We start from the raw sequence: 17,258 nt of genomic DNA, 5'->3' as shown, positions 1-17,258 counted from the left end.
GCATGCAAGCATTACTCCGGGTGGGAGGTTTCAGCAAATGATCACCAGGAGACTATATGCGGATGTGAAAAGCAAATATGCACTTTCCATTGCTTGTAAATTTGTTCGGATATTTGTGAATTTACACGGTGTAGATATCATAAGAGGTCAAAAATGTCGCTATGTACAGCATAGTTTAAATACATTGCCTTAAAAAATAACAAGAACTCTGTCGTTTTTGAGAAATGCATGCGAAATAAAAGCCTTTGTGGCTTCAAAAATGTTTATATTGAATGGTTGACTAGTCAGAAAGCGGAACTTATATCATATTTCCTCGACAAGTCCTGTGACATGTTAAGTCGCATGCATTTCAAATTGTGCAACCCATTGTCTTGTATGTAAACACATGGGTTATATGAGTTGATACAAACTTGCGCTGAAACAGCACTCTCTAAGGAGTGTCACATATTTTCAAATCGACCGTAAGTAATTTCAAACAACGTAAAGTGAACTCCAACAACATCTAAGTTCACGATGGGGAATCTACTTCCATTGGACGCGGCGAAAAAGGAGCAATGCGAAGGTATGAGCATTTGACATTATTGATATTCTGCTGTCAAAATTCTGTGGATGCCGAAAACACAATGGTATCTGATATATTTAATTCAACCGCGGTGTATATAAATGCAGAATTCAGTTTTAAAATCAATGGACAGAGTTATTTATACTTCTTGTATATAAAGACAGTTTCTTTGTAGCAATATTAGATGTATAAGCGTTTTAAAATCGGGAAGATAGTTGCGGTGTGTGTTGAATTTGGACACGTCTGTGCATGTCCAGGTTTGACAATACAATACAAGTCAGTCGTTGTTACGAAAATCTAAAAACGGTCTTAACTAAATATGACTGCGGTAAACAAGTTTTGGCGGCCAATATCCAATATTATTCTATAGAAGAGTGTTGCCTGCTATACCCATAGATAGTTTGCTTTGAAGCGGAAGTAAATCACCTCTGCTGGTAAAAAATTTAAACCGGGTATAGATTAATGTTCCAGGCATTAACATCATTCCAGCTCTAGAAAGTGCGTCGCTCAAAGTGTCGTTTCACAATATGAAAGTATAATCCATTTCGCGTAAGCTTATAAAAAAGCTATTGCGGAAATAGCTTCTGAAATACGAGGCTAGAAAAATAGAGGTAAATGTGGTTTGCCTATGCCCACTAAAATATAGCTGTCGAAATTTTTAAAACATTATCGTGGCTCCCTATTCTCTGCATGGGATTAGTGCATAAAGTGTGTCAACGCCTTTGTTTTTAAAAAGCAACAAAAGTCACAGCGTATCAATTCCCAAGCACTTTACATGTTTCAAATATCACACAAGAAGCGACGTCATTATAAATTATGGCTACCTTGACCCCAGGAAACCCCGTGACTACACCGCCAAAGATCCCCGGAAGACATTTAAACATGAAACATTTTTCCAAAAACGAAAGTTTCAAAAGAACGTCGAATTGACGCTAAATTATTACCATTGTAGACAAGTATATTTGTTTGTGTTTCGAAAAACTTCAAAATAGGAAAATGGGAGACGGAAGTTGATATTGGTCATCATGAGCCAGTGAACTATAATAGAGAATGCTCACTCTCTGACTTTCCCTCATTAATGAGTGAAGCCAAGATGGCGGATCATGAGGCCTTTCTTGTAGATATGATCCAGGTCTCCGCCAGCGCCGAAATTTCAAAAGGAAAATCATAATTGCCGCCATTTTACCTACGAAATTTCCACATGGAGGCCTGGATCATATACCTACAAGACAGGCTTCATATTCCGCCATCTTGGCTTCATTTTTTTCGCAGAGCTAGCAGGGTTCCAGTCTTATTTCAGTTAATTGTCAGGAGCATGGCCTGATTTTAGGGTCTGTTTCGATACGCGAATTTCGCGTGTGCAGGCGAAGCAGCCTTTAAAAACCCGAGTAATTAAATCCATTTCAGAAATCGCCAAGGAATATTTAGCGACATTCAACGTGGAGTATGTGTTGGCATACGGAGTTGAATTTACGAAGATGAAAATAAAACAAATCGAGAATGAGGTTTTTGGAGATGTTGAAACGAAGAAGAAGCTGATCTACAGAAAGGTAAAACATACGTCGCCATACCAATCTTTCTCGACTGCCATCTTTCTGAAGGGTAACAAACTAAGAAATATTGTTTCCGAGCAATGTTTTCTAAAGTTTGACAATTCCAAGAAATATTGTTTCCGAGCAATGTTTTCTAAAGCTTGGCAGTTGGCACTTCCAAGAAATATTGTTTCTAAGCCATGTTTTCTGAAGCTTGCCGCTTCCAAGAAACATCGTTTCCAAGCCGTGATTTCTGAAGCTTGACAATTCTAGGAAACATTGTTTCCAAGCCATGTTTTCTAAAGTTTGACAATTCTAGGAAACGAGGAGGATGAACCAGGAAACATTGCTTTTAATACCTGGAGATATTTCCCAAAATCAAAACGTTGTGTAAACATTCATAATATTGCTCCCTTTTTTCCCTTACAGGATTTTAAACGCACGGAGCCTCACAAGGTGGGGCCACTCACAAAACAAGGAGCGATTATCAAAAACTGGAAGCACAGACACTTTGTCGTAAATCCAGATTATTCAGTTTCTTACTACGAAACTGAAGAGGTTAGTTAAACATTTTTCACCAAACAAAATGGCCGAACACAAAGACAAAACAAAAACACAACAAGTATTTGTTTGAAAAATCGTAGGACTGAGAGAGTTTTGATTAAAAAATAAATGATAATTCATGGATATTTTTTTCATATTTTCGATAGGCATACGAGAAATCTCTAAAGCCAAAAGGAGTGATATATTTAGCTGGTTACAAAGTGAAGGAAAGCGCCGATAATGCCGTGATTGAGCAGCTCAAGGCTTTGGCAAAGAAACTAGGAATAGACGAAGAAAGTTTGCCGCTACCGGAGAAGTTTCCCCCCCATACTCTGGCGCTGTCGCACGAGAGAAGACGTGAGTACTACATCACCGCTGCTGATGAAGACGAGAAAAAGGAATGGATCGAAATGTTCAAGACTTGCTGTCGAAAAGCGAAAGGTAAGGATAAGTTTGGGAAATGGACCATTGAAAACAAATCCCTTTAGAAGTTGTTTTATATATCGTTCATTCTGCAAAACATGTCTGTTGTTCAACGTTGTAGTTCGCATGCCGTTGGCTACAACAAATTAGGGAATATTTGAATTCGTGACAAACAGTTTTTCTTCAGGTTTAAAGAGTGAAGACCCCGTTGCTCGCGAGGCATTTAAGACTGCATATCGCAGAGCTTGTTATGAATCAGGATGGTTGAACAGGAAAGATCCTTCTGGTGGGACTGAAGAACAGGTGAATTGATCGGATACTTTGTCAGCAACGCAGGGCAACGCATGCATGCAACACTCGCAACAATTCATAATACAGTAGAAACACTATCACATGTAGTCACAACGCTGACAACAACAGCGTTTAGAGGGGCTGTTTACATGAGCCCGGTTACCCGAGATTCAACGAAGCGTGAGAGGACTTTGAGGTATTGAAATAAGTCTTTATGACACCAAACAAGCACATGTTATTGTTGTAATGATTATAAGACTGCCAGGATCATGTTCTCTGCTTATTTCAATACCTCGAAATCATCTCAAGCTTCGTTGAATCTCGGGTAACTGGGCTCATGTTGGGCTCATGTAAACAGCCCCTTAGAACAGCACAACACAATACGATATAATTTGTTTAGCGTGGAGCTAAAATGTTTACAACGTTGATGACAGAGTTTTCTAAGACGAAGGCAACTATACAATAAACACAGCCGAGCACAAACTTCCTCCGATATAGTCGTTTCAATATTTTTATTCCACTTATTTCAGATTTTAACCGAGACGCTCGTTGAAATTATAAATTCCCGTGTTTTATCAAGTGTTTACAGCGACCTCACCGGAAACTTTACCATTAAAAAGAAAATTCAAAAACAGGTAGAACGAGTTAATATCGCGTATTTAAGCTTATAGTGTTTAACAACAGTGCTTTGTCGAAGTAATACGCTTTAAACCCGACGTCTTTGAAAAAAATAGGTCGAAAAAACATTGGATTCAATGGTGCTGGCGTTGGTCAAGCCAGCTTACAAAGCTTTGGTTGAAACTACGGAGAAAATGAAGGCGCCTGTGGAGAAAACCTTTAATGAAAAGAAAGATGAAATTTTGTGAAAGTTCAGAAGAAGATTACAGCGCAGATATCAGGTATTTTCGACATTACTCGCGCGTACAAAGATGCTATTAAAGTTTGCATCAAAGTTTCGTCAAATATCACCTCTGGAAGACTGATAATGATCGTTTTATTATTGTTTTGTATTCAGACAAAGCTGAGTTAATCGTTGACAAGATTTTTCAGGATTTAAAAGAAGATATCGCGAAACTGTATGAAGATCTCAGGGAACTGGTTTGTTAAAATTCTGCCGTAAAAAATTAAAAACAACTTTTTAACTGCAAGATTTACTCGCTTGTCAAGTGAGAGTTCCTGCAAATTTGTAAACAGCATGGATGAAATACAAGCTCTTTTTACGCGTTTTAACATTTTCTTAACTGACTTCTTGCTAAAATGATATTTTAGTTAGTTTCTTCTTGTTAACCTCGTGAAAACAAATTTGAAAATTTCAGACGGTCAGAACTTCGAAGGAAATGCGAGATGAATGCGTAGTTCGACTTATGGAACGATTAGTGAAAGACACGAAAGAGAGCGAAGATGTCGAGTATGTTATGAAAAAGGTAATTCTATAAATGTTTTCAACTTTCAAAAGATATTGACCGACAGATAAACTTGGAAAATTCTTACACAAATTAGCACAGTAACCTGACTTAAACTCGTATAGAATTTCACCACAGAAATGTATTTTTTCTTATAGTTTAAAATCAGCAAAGCATGCATGGATTCAATTGTACTTTCTCTAATCTTTAGTACTACCGAACATTCGACAACATTATTTACGGCACATGCGCATGGGATCATTGGTATAAAGTATATAATATGGAGAAGGAAGCAATTGGTATCGTGGATAAGTATGAAGGAACTTTTGATCGCGGAGGAAGCTATAGATTCGTGTACGATGCACATGACATGCTTGCTTTGGTAGGGAATATGTTCTTAATCAAACAATCAGGAAACAGCAAACTCACAAACGAAATGATGTTTTATAGGTCGCTGACGCGGCGTTTTTCACATTTCAACAAACGATGAAGGAACGAACCAAGGACAACGATACTCTAAAGGATAACAAAAAGACTGCAGAGATGATGGAGAAAATTAAAGATGAAGTCATACCGGTAGGAGAGAACTGTTCTTCCTAGAGGTCCAGTAAGGATCATCTCTTATTGATCCAGTGTTACTACAGGAGGAAACCTAAACTAAACTAACTTTATTTATACTGAATAGCTCTATCAGTTCTAAACTGCTCTTCCTAGAGATCCAGTAAGGATCATCTCTTATTGATCCAGCGTTAGTCATAGTGCTTCTGTTACCACAGAAAAAATGTGTCAAACATTGATGGAAGTATAACAAGTCTTGCAGATCTATAAACTACAGTTTTCATCTTCTTTCTAGAAATACGATCACGACTCGAAAAGTACTCCAGAAGACGTTAGCTTTGCGCTTACGACAGCACATGTCCTAGAATTCGTGTCGAGCAAAATCGATCCGCTTACCAAAGAGGTAAGTAGCTACTCGACTGTGGAACAACAGAAACAACACAATCTACCATAAACTGTAACAGAAAGCAAGGATTCCTTTCCTTTATAGATCCGTAAAGTGGTCGCAAACGCCATCCCAGAACCTCTGAAACAAATTATCAGCATTGAAGATCAATACGACCTTTATGTTGAAGAACTTGTCAAGGAATTGATCAGACGAGGTTTGTTGATTCAGAGATATTTTGTAGCGATTAAGAAACGAGTTTTTTTCCCATGGTATATTTACCCTATCAAAGATAAGCTTCATTGTTAAGGTGACCTGAATCAGTTTCTCTCAATATGACCGGTTGTACAAAGCTGGATAGCGTTTTCTCAAACAACCGTTAACTCGTTTGTGTATTAAAAGTTCTGTATGAAAGCAAATATTGTCCGGCATTTTACTGGATAAAAGGACACAGAATAGATGCATTTTTGAGAATTTTGTATTTATTTTTCACCGCTTAGCAATTGGAATCCCAAAACCAGAGATGAACGGAAAAAATGAAGCGAAAACCGAAGAGACGAAGATTGAAATGAATGGCAAGAAGGATGACGAACAAATGAAAGATTCCGAGGAAGCAAAAGAAAACGAAACTGAGGATAAGAAAGTGGAAGAGAATGACCAAAAAGGAGGGGAAACAGGGAAGAATGAAGTACGCGAAAATGGAAACACAGATGGAGAGATTAGCGAGGAAAAGAAGGAAGTTGAGGCAGAGGGAAAAGAAAATGGAAAGAACGAAGAGGAAAAGCAAGAGGAGAAAAAGGAAGATGGGCAAAAGGAAAGTGGAAGTGGGGAAAATAAAGAAAACGGTGACACAGTAAAGGAAAGTGGAAGTGAAGAGAGTAAAGAAAACGATGACACAGCAAAGGAAATTGGAAATGAGGAAAATAAAGAAAACGGTGACACAGCAAAGGAAATTGGAAGTGAGGAAAATAAAGAAAACGGTGACATAGTAGCGGAAATTGAAAGTAAAGAACAAAAGGAACTTTGTAATGGAGACACGAATGACGTGAACGAGCTGGAAGGAAACACATCTGATGATACCGCGATGTAGTTTGTTGCTATATAAAACATTTTATATATTGTTCTATTCTTAAAAACACTCACATAGGAACATAACTGATGTAATTCCAAGATTGATATCTTGTTCGATGCCCATTATCAGATATAATATACGCTTTATTTCCTCATAACTAATCCAATCTGTGGGCAGATGATCCACTAATCCGTGGTGATCATGTGCCAGGTATAATTACTTACGTGTGCCATTATCGTTATCATCAGCGAGAACAATGACATTAAAAGAACATCGACGACACAGAAAGACCAAGTCGTTAAACAAACAACAGATAATATCGGGTTATTTTCTAGGAATTCATGCGATTATATACAACATTAGTTCATTATATTTAGAAAGTTTTGTCACAACAGAGCAGACAAATCATACATTAAAAAATAATTTAAGGCAAACTATATTTTGTCGTTGAAAACGAGTAGTTTCGAAATCTTAAGTTCTTAATGCCACAAGCCGATTAAACGCAAGCTAACATGCTGTATTTATATTGCTTAAAAGCATGACAAAGGTCAAAGTCTCGTGTGCCAAGCGCGTTCCTGAAACAATGGTTTACCAGTGCAAATCACTCACCAGTCTAAACACCGGCTGTCGAAAGTGAAATGTAATTCGTTAGAAAGAAACACATCAATAGTTATTCCTTTAGAAATATTCTCACAAGAGGAACATTTTTGTGAATGCGATACACTATCGTTGTTTGGGCGCAAAAGATCAGGAAATGGCTTAAAAAATTGTCTCTTCTTTATGCCCACAATTTATCCAAGATAAAGAAAACGTACATGGAGATAACTATAGATATAATTATTGGAAGGATGAATCTCGGAATCACGGCCAAAGCAGCAATCACAACGTAAAATTCAAAACATTTATTTATAAAAATTAGCATATACAACCACGGAGCGAAAAATCCATAGCATGGTTCCCTTATATACTGCAAAATTTTAATAAACTTTTTTTTCTATGGCCACGACGTTACGAAATAGTACACGCATACTTGGTCTTTGAGAAATGTTATAAATACGCCACTTTGCGCTGTCGATGGGCCCCGATGATGCTTGTTGAAGATAATGGCCTGTCTGTGTTCCCGGTCGATATGAATGTGTCGAAACTTTGCTGGATCTTGCTGTCCACGAAGTGCCCACTTCGAGCGAGCGATATGCCGATGCAATATACTAGTTAACAGATTTTTGATTTAAAACTTACACGGATAAATATTCTTCTATCATGTGAAAAGTGTAGAAACGGCGTGAAATCCAAAAATCATAACGTCACAACTTTACACTAGCATAATATTCATATATGTACACACTTTACTACGGCATGAGCTAAAATATCGCATCATTGTAGGTCTCTATAGCTGGGTTCTGTCGACACGAAAAAGTCGGAGAGGACAGAGTGTAGGTATTCAAATGTCGGCCTTTCTTGTGCGTTAGCTTTCCAGCAGTCGAGCATGATTTGGTACAGCGAATCTGGACAGTTGGGCGGGCAGGGCATGCGGTAACCACGTTCCACTTTTGCCAGGGTCTGGGCATTCGTCATACCCGGGTAGGGTATTCTACCATGAGAAACAAGCTCTGTGAGCAGGACACCAAAGGACCAGACGTCCGATTTGATGGTGAAACGGTTGTACAGGGCGGCCTCTGGTGCCGTCCATTTGATTGGGAATTTAGCGCCCTCGTGAGGGTTGTACTCATCGTTGATGACCAGTCTCGCAAGACCAAAATCAGCGACCTGAATAAATAGACAAAATTATTTTGTACTTTCGTTTAAAATTAAAACATTTCGTTTAAATGGCTTCCTATCAAAATCATCTCTAATATCAGTAGTTTACCATTGCAAAATTACTGCCAAGCTGCAGTTAAATGGAACCTCTCCTACCTCCTCTACATCCCTCCTATTCAAAGACCCTCCCCTAAAGTCTCTGTCTACTTGAATCCCCCCTCCCCACAACCCCCCCATCTCCCCACAACTCCCATCTCCCCACAACTCTCTCTCTCCACAACTCCCCCATCTCCCCCACAACTCTCTCTCTCCCCCACAACTCCCCTCCCAATACCCCCCCTCCCCACAACTCCCCATCTCCCACAACTCCCCTCTCCCAATACCCCCTCTCCCCACAACTCCCTCTCCACAACTCCCCTCTCCCAACAACTCTCCCCACAACTAGCCCCCTCCCCACAACTCCCCTCTCCCCACATCTCTCCTAACCCAGGGATGAGGTGATTTCATTATGTTAAAGCCAAGTGTTCTCTGGTTAGGACAATACACTCCCCACCTACCTTGCAGGTGTTGGCTTCGCCAACCAAGATATTTCGGGCGGCCAGATCACGGTGAATATAGTTTTGTTTTTCAAGATATTTCATTCCATCCGCAATCTGAGCAGCCATGTCTAACAGGACTGGCAGGCGGAGATTTCTGCCTTCGCCCTTCACCAGGTAATCCAACAGACTCCCGTGTTTCATCAACTCTGTGATAATGTAAATTGGTTCCGTCTCGGTACACACAGCATAGAGCTAGAAGATTATGTCAAATGAAAAATAAATTAGCAGTGCCTTCTCTAATGATGAAGGAATCCAGGGGCAAGGGCTGATGGCTGGCATTTGAGCTGATGTGTTGGAAAGGTACACTGGCAGAATATTTAAATCCTAGCAATTATTGTACCCGTTATTGACTGGCTTTTCCAGGCAAAATGTGTGTGATAACTGTATGAATAAATTTAGCAATGCTGGCTGTTCATGTGATTGATTGTGGATGAAAAGTAAATGCAAGGCCCTCACTGAGAAATATATTTATCAGCCACACACTGAAATCAAAACTAGACAAAGAATTACAAGATTTAAACCAGTAGCAGTTGGACATTACCTGAATAAGATGAGCATGTCTCAACTTTTTCATGATCTGGGCTTCAGCAAGGAATGCCTTCGGCTCCATGGAGCCTGGTTTTAAAGTTTTTATAGCTACCGGTGTCGTGCCATTCCAGGTTCCGGCCCACACCTCTCCGAACATTCCTTGGCCCAGTTTTTGCCGGAGGTGAAGGGATCCCCTTGGAATCTCCCAAGAGTCCTTCGTACTATACGCTAGTCCTCCTGTATCTGGCTTCTCTGTCGCAGGACAAGGTCTGATCAACATACAGCAGAGACCATCTGGTTCCTTCGAATAGTGCTGAACCAACTCATGAAGATTTGCATAGGGGGAACGACTGGTTATGTAAAAGCCCCCACCATCTAGACGCCGTATCCTGTAATGCTTCACCACATCACCTTCGCGTACAGATAGGGAATAGTTGCCGTGCGACGTCTCTGAATCTCGGACCAGGAACGTCCCTGTCGTGTTGCATTCTGCAAGCAGTTTCTTCTCAGCGTCCGCTCTTCGAATTTTGCCAAAGTACCACCTGTTAAATTGTTAGTAAATGCATCAAAATAATGCAGTTTGTAAGTTACATGAAACATTTTCTAACTGAAACAATGCAATACAACCTTGATTCTTGTTCCAACATCAGCAATAACATGTATGAAATCCAAAAAGCATTGAGTTTATGAGGTCAAATTGGTTAAGTTCCTGTATTAGTTTTGGTTTCAATTGTTCAAAAACAACTAAAAGTTTGGTCATAAATTGTGTCGAACCTTTTCTGCTGGTAACAAATCCGCTAATGCCTTGTAATGATCTGTTCGACAGCTTGTGACCGACCTGGCAGCTTCTCTAAGCACTTGTAATTGTATTAATGTATAATTTATATTGTATATTCTGTGAACACAAACACTCTCCATAGTGCTTGTGTTTTATATGTATCACACATTTTGTACAATCTCGCGAAATACAAACAGAGGAAGTTCTCAAAACACGTTTGGACAGCTAGCATTCTTATTTGTTCAACGATTTCAACGGTTAATACACGAAACTTTATAATTGACTTCTCGTTAACGACGTCAACGTGTGTGTTTCGAAGTAAGATTAATGTCAAAAAGATTTAAAACATGCATATTATTAAAATGGATGAAAAGTTGACGGATTTCTAATTCCGAAAGTCCGATCCGCGAGATTTTGGCAGACATGTGGACATATTATTTAAACCAGAGCAAACAACTCAATAATAATGCTCATTTTAAAGACAACAAGTCGCACACAAGTGCCTTTGCACTTCGTCAAACGTCGGTAAAAATCGGCCACAAATATTCAAAAAATTGACAATAATCAATCCTTTTTATATTGAAGCGACCAGGTTTCACAATAGATTCGAGCACAATTTTTCATCTCATCGCTGAAGCAGATATAAAAAGTAAGGCTTCAACAAACGACCAAACAAAATGCATTTGTAAAACAAAACGAAGACATAAACTTCCGGCACCAAGAATTGTTATAGGCCTACAAAACAAACGCTTTTCCCACTGATCTAAGCAGTATTTGAAAAGCTTTAAAAGCGAAATTGTGTCTTATTAAAGTACTTACTCTTCAGCGTCCAAACTTCTCTCGGCAGCAACATAATTACAAGGGATATATCCCTTGCGACCCGTCTTTAGCGAGCGAGCAAACCACCAGTCGCCATCGCTGTTATCAATAACTTGAAGTCTCTCGCCTTTCGAAAAGTTCAAATCTTCCGTGGTTCTCGCCGCGTAATCATAAAGGGCTATAAATACAGTCACCGTGTTTGTATTTCCTGGTCCTATACCCGTTGTAGAACTCTGTGAAGCAACGTTCACGTCTGAACCTAGTTGTGTCGGCTGTCCATTCGTCGTTGTAATCATCGCCGAAGGCTGAGGATTTTGAGGCATGTTGTCCTTGTCTTTTCGGCTCGATTTCGAGCGACAGCAGTTCCCCATGACTGCCTTGAAAGGTCGCGAACACCAGGAGAGAAATATGGATGTACTCAAGCAGGAAACCTTGTTTATTTAGCCATAACAAAACGGCAAAAATTCGCTGTAAAAATTTCTTGCCTTGACACAGACAAACGAAGAGGGTGGGTGATTGTCGTTGAGGTTATTTACTAGATCCAGATCCCCACGGTCAGACGCATGAAAATCTCTGAATAAAGCAAATAAAGCAAATGGTATCCTAAATTTCCAAAAGAATTCTCTTCCCCATTCAGATCCCTTCTCAAAGTGGATATTCCGACAGTAGAAAGAAAACTTGTATTTCTCGTGCATTTTTTCCATGTTTTTTTTTTCAACCGTAACCTAATCACAATCAATCGGCCATGTGCGAGTAAGTCATTTCCGCATAATTGTCCTCCACTAGTTATCGTTTAATAAACACCCTGGAATTACATGGTTGAAGTGATTCAAGTGTGACAAAACAAAACAAATCTTTTAATTAACTGTGCGTGTACTGACCGGTAGTATTCAGGAGCGTGAATACTATTTTCTTCAGTTTGGATGAACGCTTCATCGAAAATTTGGCAGGTTTGCGTTGTTTTAATATCAATGTTATCCACGTGATAACATTCAACATTTGAGGCTGACTATTAGGCCTACCTGGACTGAAATATCGATTATAAGGGGGTCCCTTTCCCTTCTCCCCCTCCCCCACAGAGAATTTGCGTTGGACATTCATTCCATTTGTCACCCGCAAAGCATTCTACAGAAAAATGGCTTCATGAGTTCATTTAATACTGTATTTGCAAACATGATTTGAATTAATTCAAGTCATTACAAACTCAGTCTCTATTAAGTGCCTCGTGTCTCTTGTGCTTATTACATAATTGCAATTAAATATTTTCCTTTGCTAAGTGCTAAAGTTCACAGACTACTATTTACAGTATCATTTATGATTCAAGAAAGCATTTTGCGGTAAACCATGAATTGGCCGAGTTTCATTCGATTCTCTGAAATTGCCTGAAGTATTTTCACTAAATTAAAGATATGACACATATATTTAAAAACACTTTTGCTAAGCCTACATGATCGTTTCATGTCGTAATTTTAATTGATTATCTAACATCACGATCGACAAAAAAGCATCGCTAAATTACGACATGAAAACCACGGTCACTCCAGGTTTGATATACGATGCAGTAAATACAATTTAGTTGTGAATAAAGACAATTCGAACCAAGCCATGTTCCCCGGGGCCGCCATATCCTGACTTTGTGTCAAAGCCGAGATTGACAGAGCCCCCACCGCCTGCCACTCCATAAGTCGAGTTACCCCACACACCAGCCCCGGTGTACCCCCCTCCCCCTCCTGGGTATTCCCAACCATAACCACCACCACCAAACCCCCCATGTGAACCAATATGAATCGTACCACCCCTTCCTCCGTTTACAAAAGACTTTGAATCAGTCCCTGGAGGGTTGGCGCCATTTCCGTCGCCTAGCAACCCCGCTCCACTTCCGGCATTAAGTACTGCTGTAGGGTCCTGTGTATCCAAACACAGCATTCCCCCATTTTCCACCGTACTGCTACATCTACTACCAAACAACCCTAACTGTCCTGGATCACCATCAGGTTTCCCTTCAATCACCTTGCATCCCCCTCCACCACCTCCGCCACCGGCAATCACAAGCGGGGTGTTATTACCGTACGTTACAAAAGATCCCCCTCCACCACCCCCTGGCCGATCACCGTATGTTATACCCATAATTCCTCGCTGTCCTACAAGAATTTTCAATAAGTCTCCCTGAGAAAGTAGAAATCTTCCGCTCAGCCTTGCTCCCAAGCCTCCAAGCTGCTTTGTGTTAGAAAAGCCTTTTTCACAAGAGCCGTTCGCGCCAGATGCACCACGTGACTCGATCTCATAGGTACCCGTATGTGGCACGAACCATTCCTGGATTCTATTCTGGATTGTTACCAGGCCTTCCAGAGCAGTGCCTTGGTAACCACTCGTGTCTGTAGGTCCATCAGCTCCCTCTGTTCCAAGATTTGTAAAAACGTAAGCTGAAAATATAATAATAGTTTTCCAGCTAGAATGAATGAGAGACTGCGGTCAAAATATTATTCTGGGTGTACTAGGCTGTCCTAGGATGTCTCAGACTGACCCAGATTGTCCCTACGTTTGAAACTGAAAGGCAGGGTAGAGCACGGTTTGTAAATGAGGCAGTCAAAGCGATTGCCGAGTTTTGATGGCCACAGAAGATCATCTGAATTTTGTAACTTTTGTCTACTTTTAACAATACTATGCAAAACGGAAGAACATACTAACTGACTTATCCAAAATGCACAATACTTACAAATCTCCTGAGGTTTCGGTACATTGGCTGCCTAAAACAATAATGAAACAGTCATAAGAAACTTGTCTTGAACAGAAGAAGAGAAAATGCAGCGTGGATATCACTGAAGATAACCACACGTAGCATATGCATGCAGCCCATAGAAATAATAGATATAGAATGCGTACTTATCAGTTATCACGAATACGTGTCCCACATTTTGTTCATGCTATGCCCTTATAAATGCGCCATCTTGAATCTCGCGAGGAGCGAGAAATCTTTCAAAAAAACTTTTAATTCAAAACTTAAATTTTGGGTAAAGGCATATTTTACAGTCAATTATTAGCACACAGAATCAAAAATGCCAAACCCAGTTCGGCATTAAGTTGCAAAACAGAAAAAAAACCAGAAAAACAGAAAAAGCGATAATCGACAATCGAGAAAGAGTCGATATTCACCGTTGAGCACACAAAAACAAACCACCGGCCTATGATGCCTATCGCCATATATATTCATTGTTATGTAGGAAATATAGTTAGTAGAGAATAATGTTTATTGTAATAGGTTGTCAATTACTATTGTCTAGCGAATTTTTCAACTGTGCTTTGTTTTTTAACGCTTTTCGCGTTTTTTACATGCAACCGTTTGTTTACATAAATTGTTATTTGGCTTGAACTTGATTATTTGTCCCATGACCTTGCTTTGATGCAACGATAAATGGTTAAAAACCTTTTTGCCTAGCTACGAAAAACATATCACTCTGTATAGATTTTTAACAGGTTTCCACGTAAAAACGAGCGATTTCTGCATAAATAGTTGAAGCCGTGCGAAGAGAAATGACTATGACTATATTTTATTTCGCTTCTCGTGCATTTTGTGAATAAAAAAGAACACATAAACGAGTTTAATACAATCAAAAACATAATTTAGCGTACCTCAGTACCGAAGGAGATCAAGTGTTAATTATGTACTCCATACTTTAAAAGTTATGCCATGTCTTTGTGTAGGTAATTTTCATTTTTCACACAATAAATACTGCGTTATAATGTGATTAATGTCGACAGCGAAGCAGGATTCCATTTTTTCCGTATTATGATTTATGTACGCTTGACACAAGATTGATCGAAAGCTGAGAACAGCTATCATACTCTATCAGACAATTCATGAAACAATGTAGTCAAAACCAAAACCAATGGACGACTTGCGCTTTAGACTAATTTTTGATCGAAGTAACTAGAAGAAAATAAATCATCACAGCTAGAAAGATCTTACTTAAATTAGTGCGAATGCAAAGTTTGGCTGCGAAATTTTGTAAAATACGGAAAATATAGCCATGCGAAGTTGGCAAATTTTGTATACTTTTGTATTACGTGCCGAAATGTGTAACTAAATTAGTTACACACTTCTGGCCGTAATACAAAAGTATACAAAAATCGACAACTTCGCATGGCTATATTTTCCGTAATTTACAACAACTCGCAGCCAAACTTGGCAGTTTCACTAATTTTAGTAAGCTCTTTCAGAAAATGTCCTTTTTATCGCCGAGGTAAGAAATTAGTTTAAAGCGCAAGTCGTCCATTAATGCTCCAGTGCGTGACAAAAACAAAAACAAAAACAAGCTTTTCTCTCAAACCATAGCTCAAACTCACTCATATCTCGCTCGTCGCGACCGCGCACAAAAAACTCCTCGCAGGAGTCTGAAACGAGGAAAAATGCCCTTATAAATCCGCCATTTTTGGAGACAAATTTTTATAAGGGAAGAGGTATCAGTACGCATTCTATATCTATTATTTCTATGATGCAGCCTCTTTCTCCAGGGTTAATACAGAAGTTTAAGTTCAAATATAATCATAAAAGCCCCGTTTGCACTACACCCAATTTACTGGCTACCCGTGCCCATTTCATTCGTGCTCGGCCTTTGTTTTGGTATCCGTAGCCTGAACTCTAATAGAATTGGGTACGGGTTCCCATTTCAGCCGTGCCGTGTCAATAAATTGAGTGAAGTGTAAACGGGGCTAAAATCATTAAGAATTACTCTATCAATTTTAGACTAATCTTCCTATAAGATTCACTGAGAGGTTAGTATCTATGTTATTCCAGTTTCATACTTTTCTTCTCTGAGCCATTGCCTGGCATTTTATTTCACTGAGAATAAAAATAAACTGGTCGAGTTTACCTTTTTTGCGACATTATCAAGTCGACTACCAAATATCGCTGCATGTTTTGCCACTAGATTAGTTTCAATCCCGTTTTTTATTGTTGCATTGTTGAGTTCACATTCCAAACCAAACAACGTCTCAATCAGATTCCAAGATTCGCAATCATCGTGTCTCGAGCACAGCATAGAACAGTCTACCTGTGACGTCACTGGCATAGATTTGATCACGTGATTAGGAAGAAAACGGCCATGGTATAATTTGAAAATGGAAGACTTGCACGTGGATTGTTTCATTTGGGAGATCTGCGTCAGGAATATGATGAAACTGGCTCCATATCTCCATAGAGATGTACTTGGAAGTGGTAAGAGTAAACAAATGATTCTCGCTAGCTAGAAATATATTTTATTTATTAGTTTCAAGAGAAATTTCATTGAAGTTTACTTTATGGATAAATAACCTTTTGCAATAAAAGGGTGATAGTATATATATTACATATATATATTACAGTAAATATGTTCCTACGGAGGTTCGGTTCATCTCTAAGCTTTTCGGCTATGTCCACATGCAGAAGGAAACATGAACTAAACTTTATTTTTACTTGATGGCTTCATCAGTTCTAACAAACTACTCTTCTCCTAAGGGTGCAGCAAAGATATTTTTTTATCCTGTCTTAATTGGTCCCATTGTGGACGGCAAACTATTACTTTGAGGATGACTAGAACCGTTATTGTAATGTAATCACACGTCATGCATGCATATGCAAGCACTTACAAGCAATAAGGTGTAATGAGTCATGAGAAAACAGGTTATTAACGACCAACATTGTGAATATATTACAAGCAAATATGGCATATTGTTTAGCAATACAAAAGCAGCTGCATGGTATTTGCCAATTTTTCATTTATCTACACCTACGTCGGTCAACGCGATCGAAGTTAAAGCTTCAGTTTATATATCCAATTTTGAAACAAAAATCTTTTCAAATTTTACAACCTAATTTAACGTTTATTCAGAACAAATTACACCAATTTACACGTAGAAAAAACCCTTGCCTGCATGGGGAGGAGAGACTGACTAACCAATCTTAATTTGCATGAGTTCATATACGGGCAGGTGGGATATTTCACTCAATTTCGACTCAATTTTTATGAAT

At 39.1% G+C, this 17,258-nt stretch overlaps 3 protein-coding genes across 3 annotated transcripts; 1 reads left to right on the top strand and 2 right to left on the bottom strand.

Moving 5' to 3' along the window:
• The first annotated feature begins 351 nt into the window (after positions 1 to 351).
• Positions 352 to 7,203, top strand: LOC114528878 (PH domain-containing protein DDB_G0267786-like). The gene is given in 15 exon segments (XM_028550605.1): positions 352 to 562; positions 1,970 to 2,112; positions 2,524 to 2,652; positions 2,805 to 3,078; positions 3,248 to 3,363; positions 3,882 to 3,986; positions 4,086 to 4,211; positions 4,214 to 4,250; positions 4,367 to 4,449; positions 4,668 to 4,775; positions 4,966 to 5,136; positions 5,205 to 5,330; positions 5,608 to 5,715; positions 5,803 to 5,914; positions 6,198 to 7,203. Coding segments are annotated over 15 exon segments (2,277 nt in total). The 5' UTR covers positions 352 to 513; the 3' UTR covers positions 6,788 to 7,203.
• Positions 7,204 to 7,656: 453 nt separating this feature from the next.
• LOC114528879 (tyrosine-protein kinase SRK2-like) lies at positions 7,657 to 11,781 on the bottom strand. Its single transcript, XM_028550606.1, has 4 exons — positions 11,252 to 11,781; positions 9,668 to 10,196; positions 9,085 to 9,318; positions 7,657 to 8,536 (listed from the first exon to the last, which is right to left on the bottom strand). Exons 1-4 carry the CDS (start codon positions 11,620 to 11,622, stop codon positions 8,144 to 8,146), a joined length of 1,527 nt encoding a protein of 508 aa, XP_028406407.1. The 5' UTR covers positions 11,623 to 11,781; the 3' UTR covers positions 7,657 to 8,143.
• A 679-nt stretch (positions 11,782 to 12,460) lies between these two features.
• LOC114528854 (glycine-rich cell wall structural protein 1.8-like) lies at positions 12,461 to 16,402 on the bottom strand. The gene is made up of 3 exons (XM_028550571.1): positions 16,123 to 16,402; positions 13,968 to 13,998; positions 12,461 to 13,674 (listed from the first exon to the last, which is right to left on the bottom strand). Exons 1-3 carry the CDS (start codon positions 16,396 to 16,398, stop codon positions 12,824 to 12,826), a joined length of 1,158 nt encoding a protein of 385 aa, XP_028406372.1. The 5' UTR covers positions 16,399 to 16,402; the 3' UTR covers positions 12,461 to 12,823.
• Between the last annotated feature and the right edge of the window lie 856 nt (positions 16,403 to 17,258).

Source organism: Dendronephthya gigantea, unplaced genomic scaffold (assembly GCF_004324835.1).
Source record: "Dendronephthya gigantea isolate DGI-Jeju-01 unplaced genomic scaffold, DenGig_1.0 000051F, whole genome shotgun sequence".
NCBI classification, from domain to species: domain Eukaryota; kingdom Metazoa; phylum Cnidaria; class Anthozoa; order Malacalcyonacea; family Nephtheidae; genus Dendronephthya; species Dendronephthya gigantea.
Note: the sequence above shows the minus strand (reverse complement) of the source record. Positions and strands in the feature narration are given on the sequence as shown.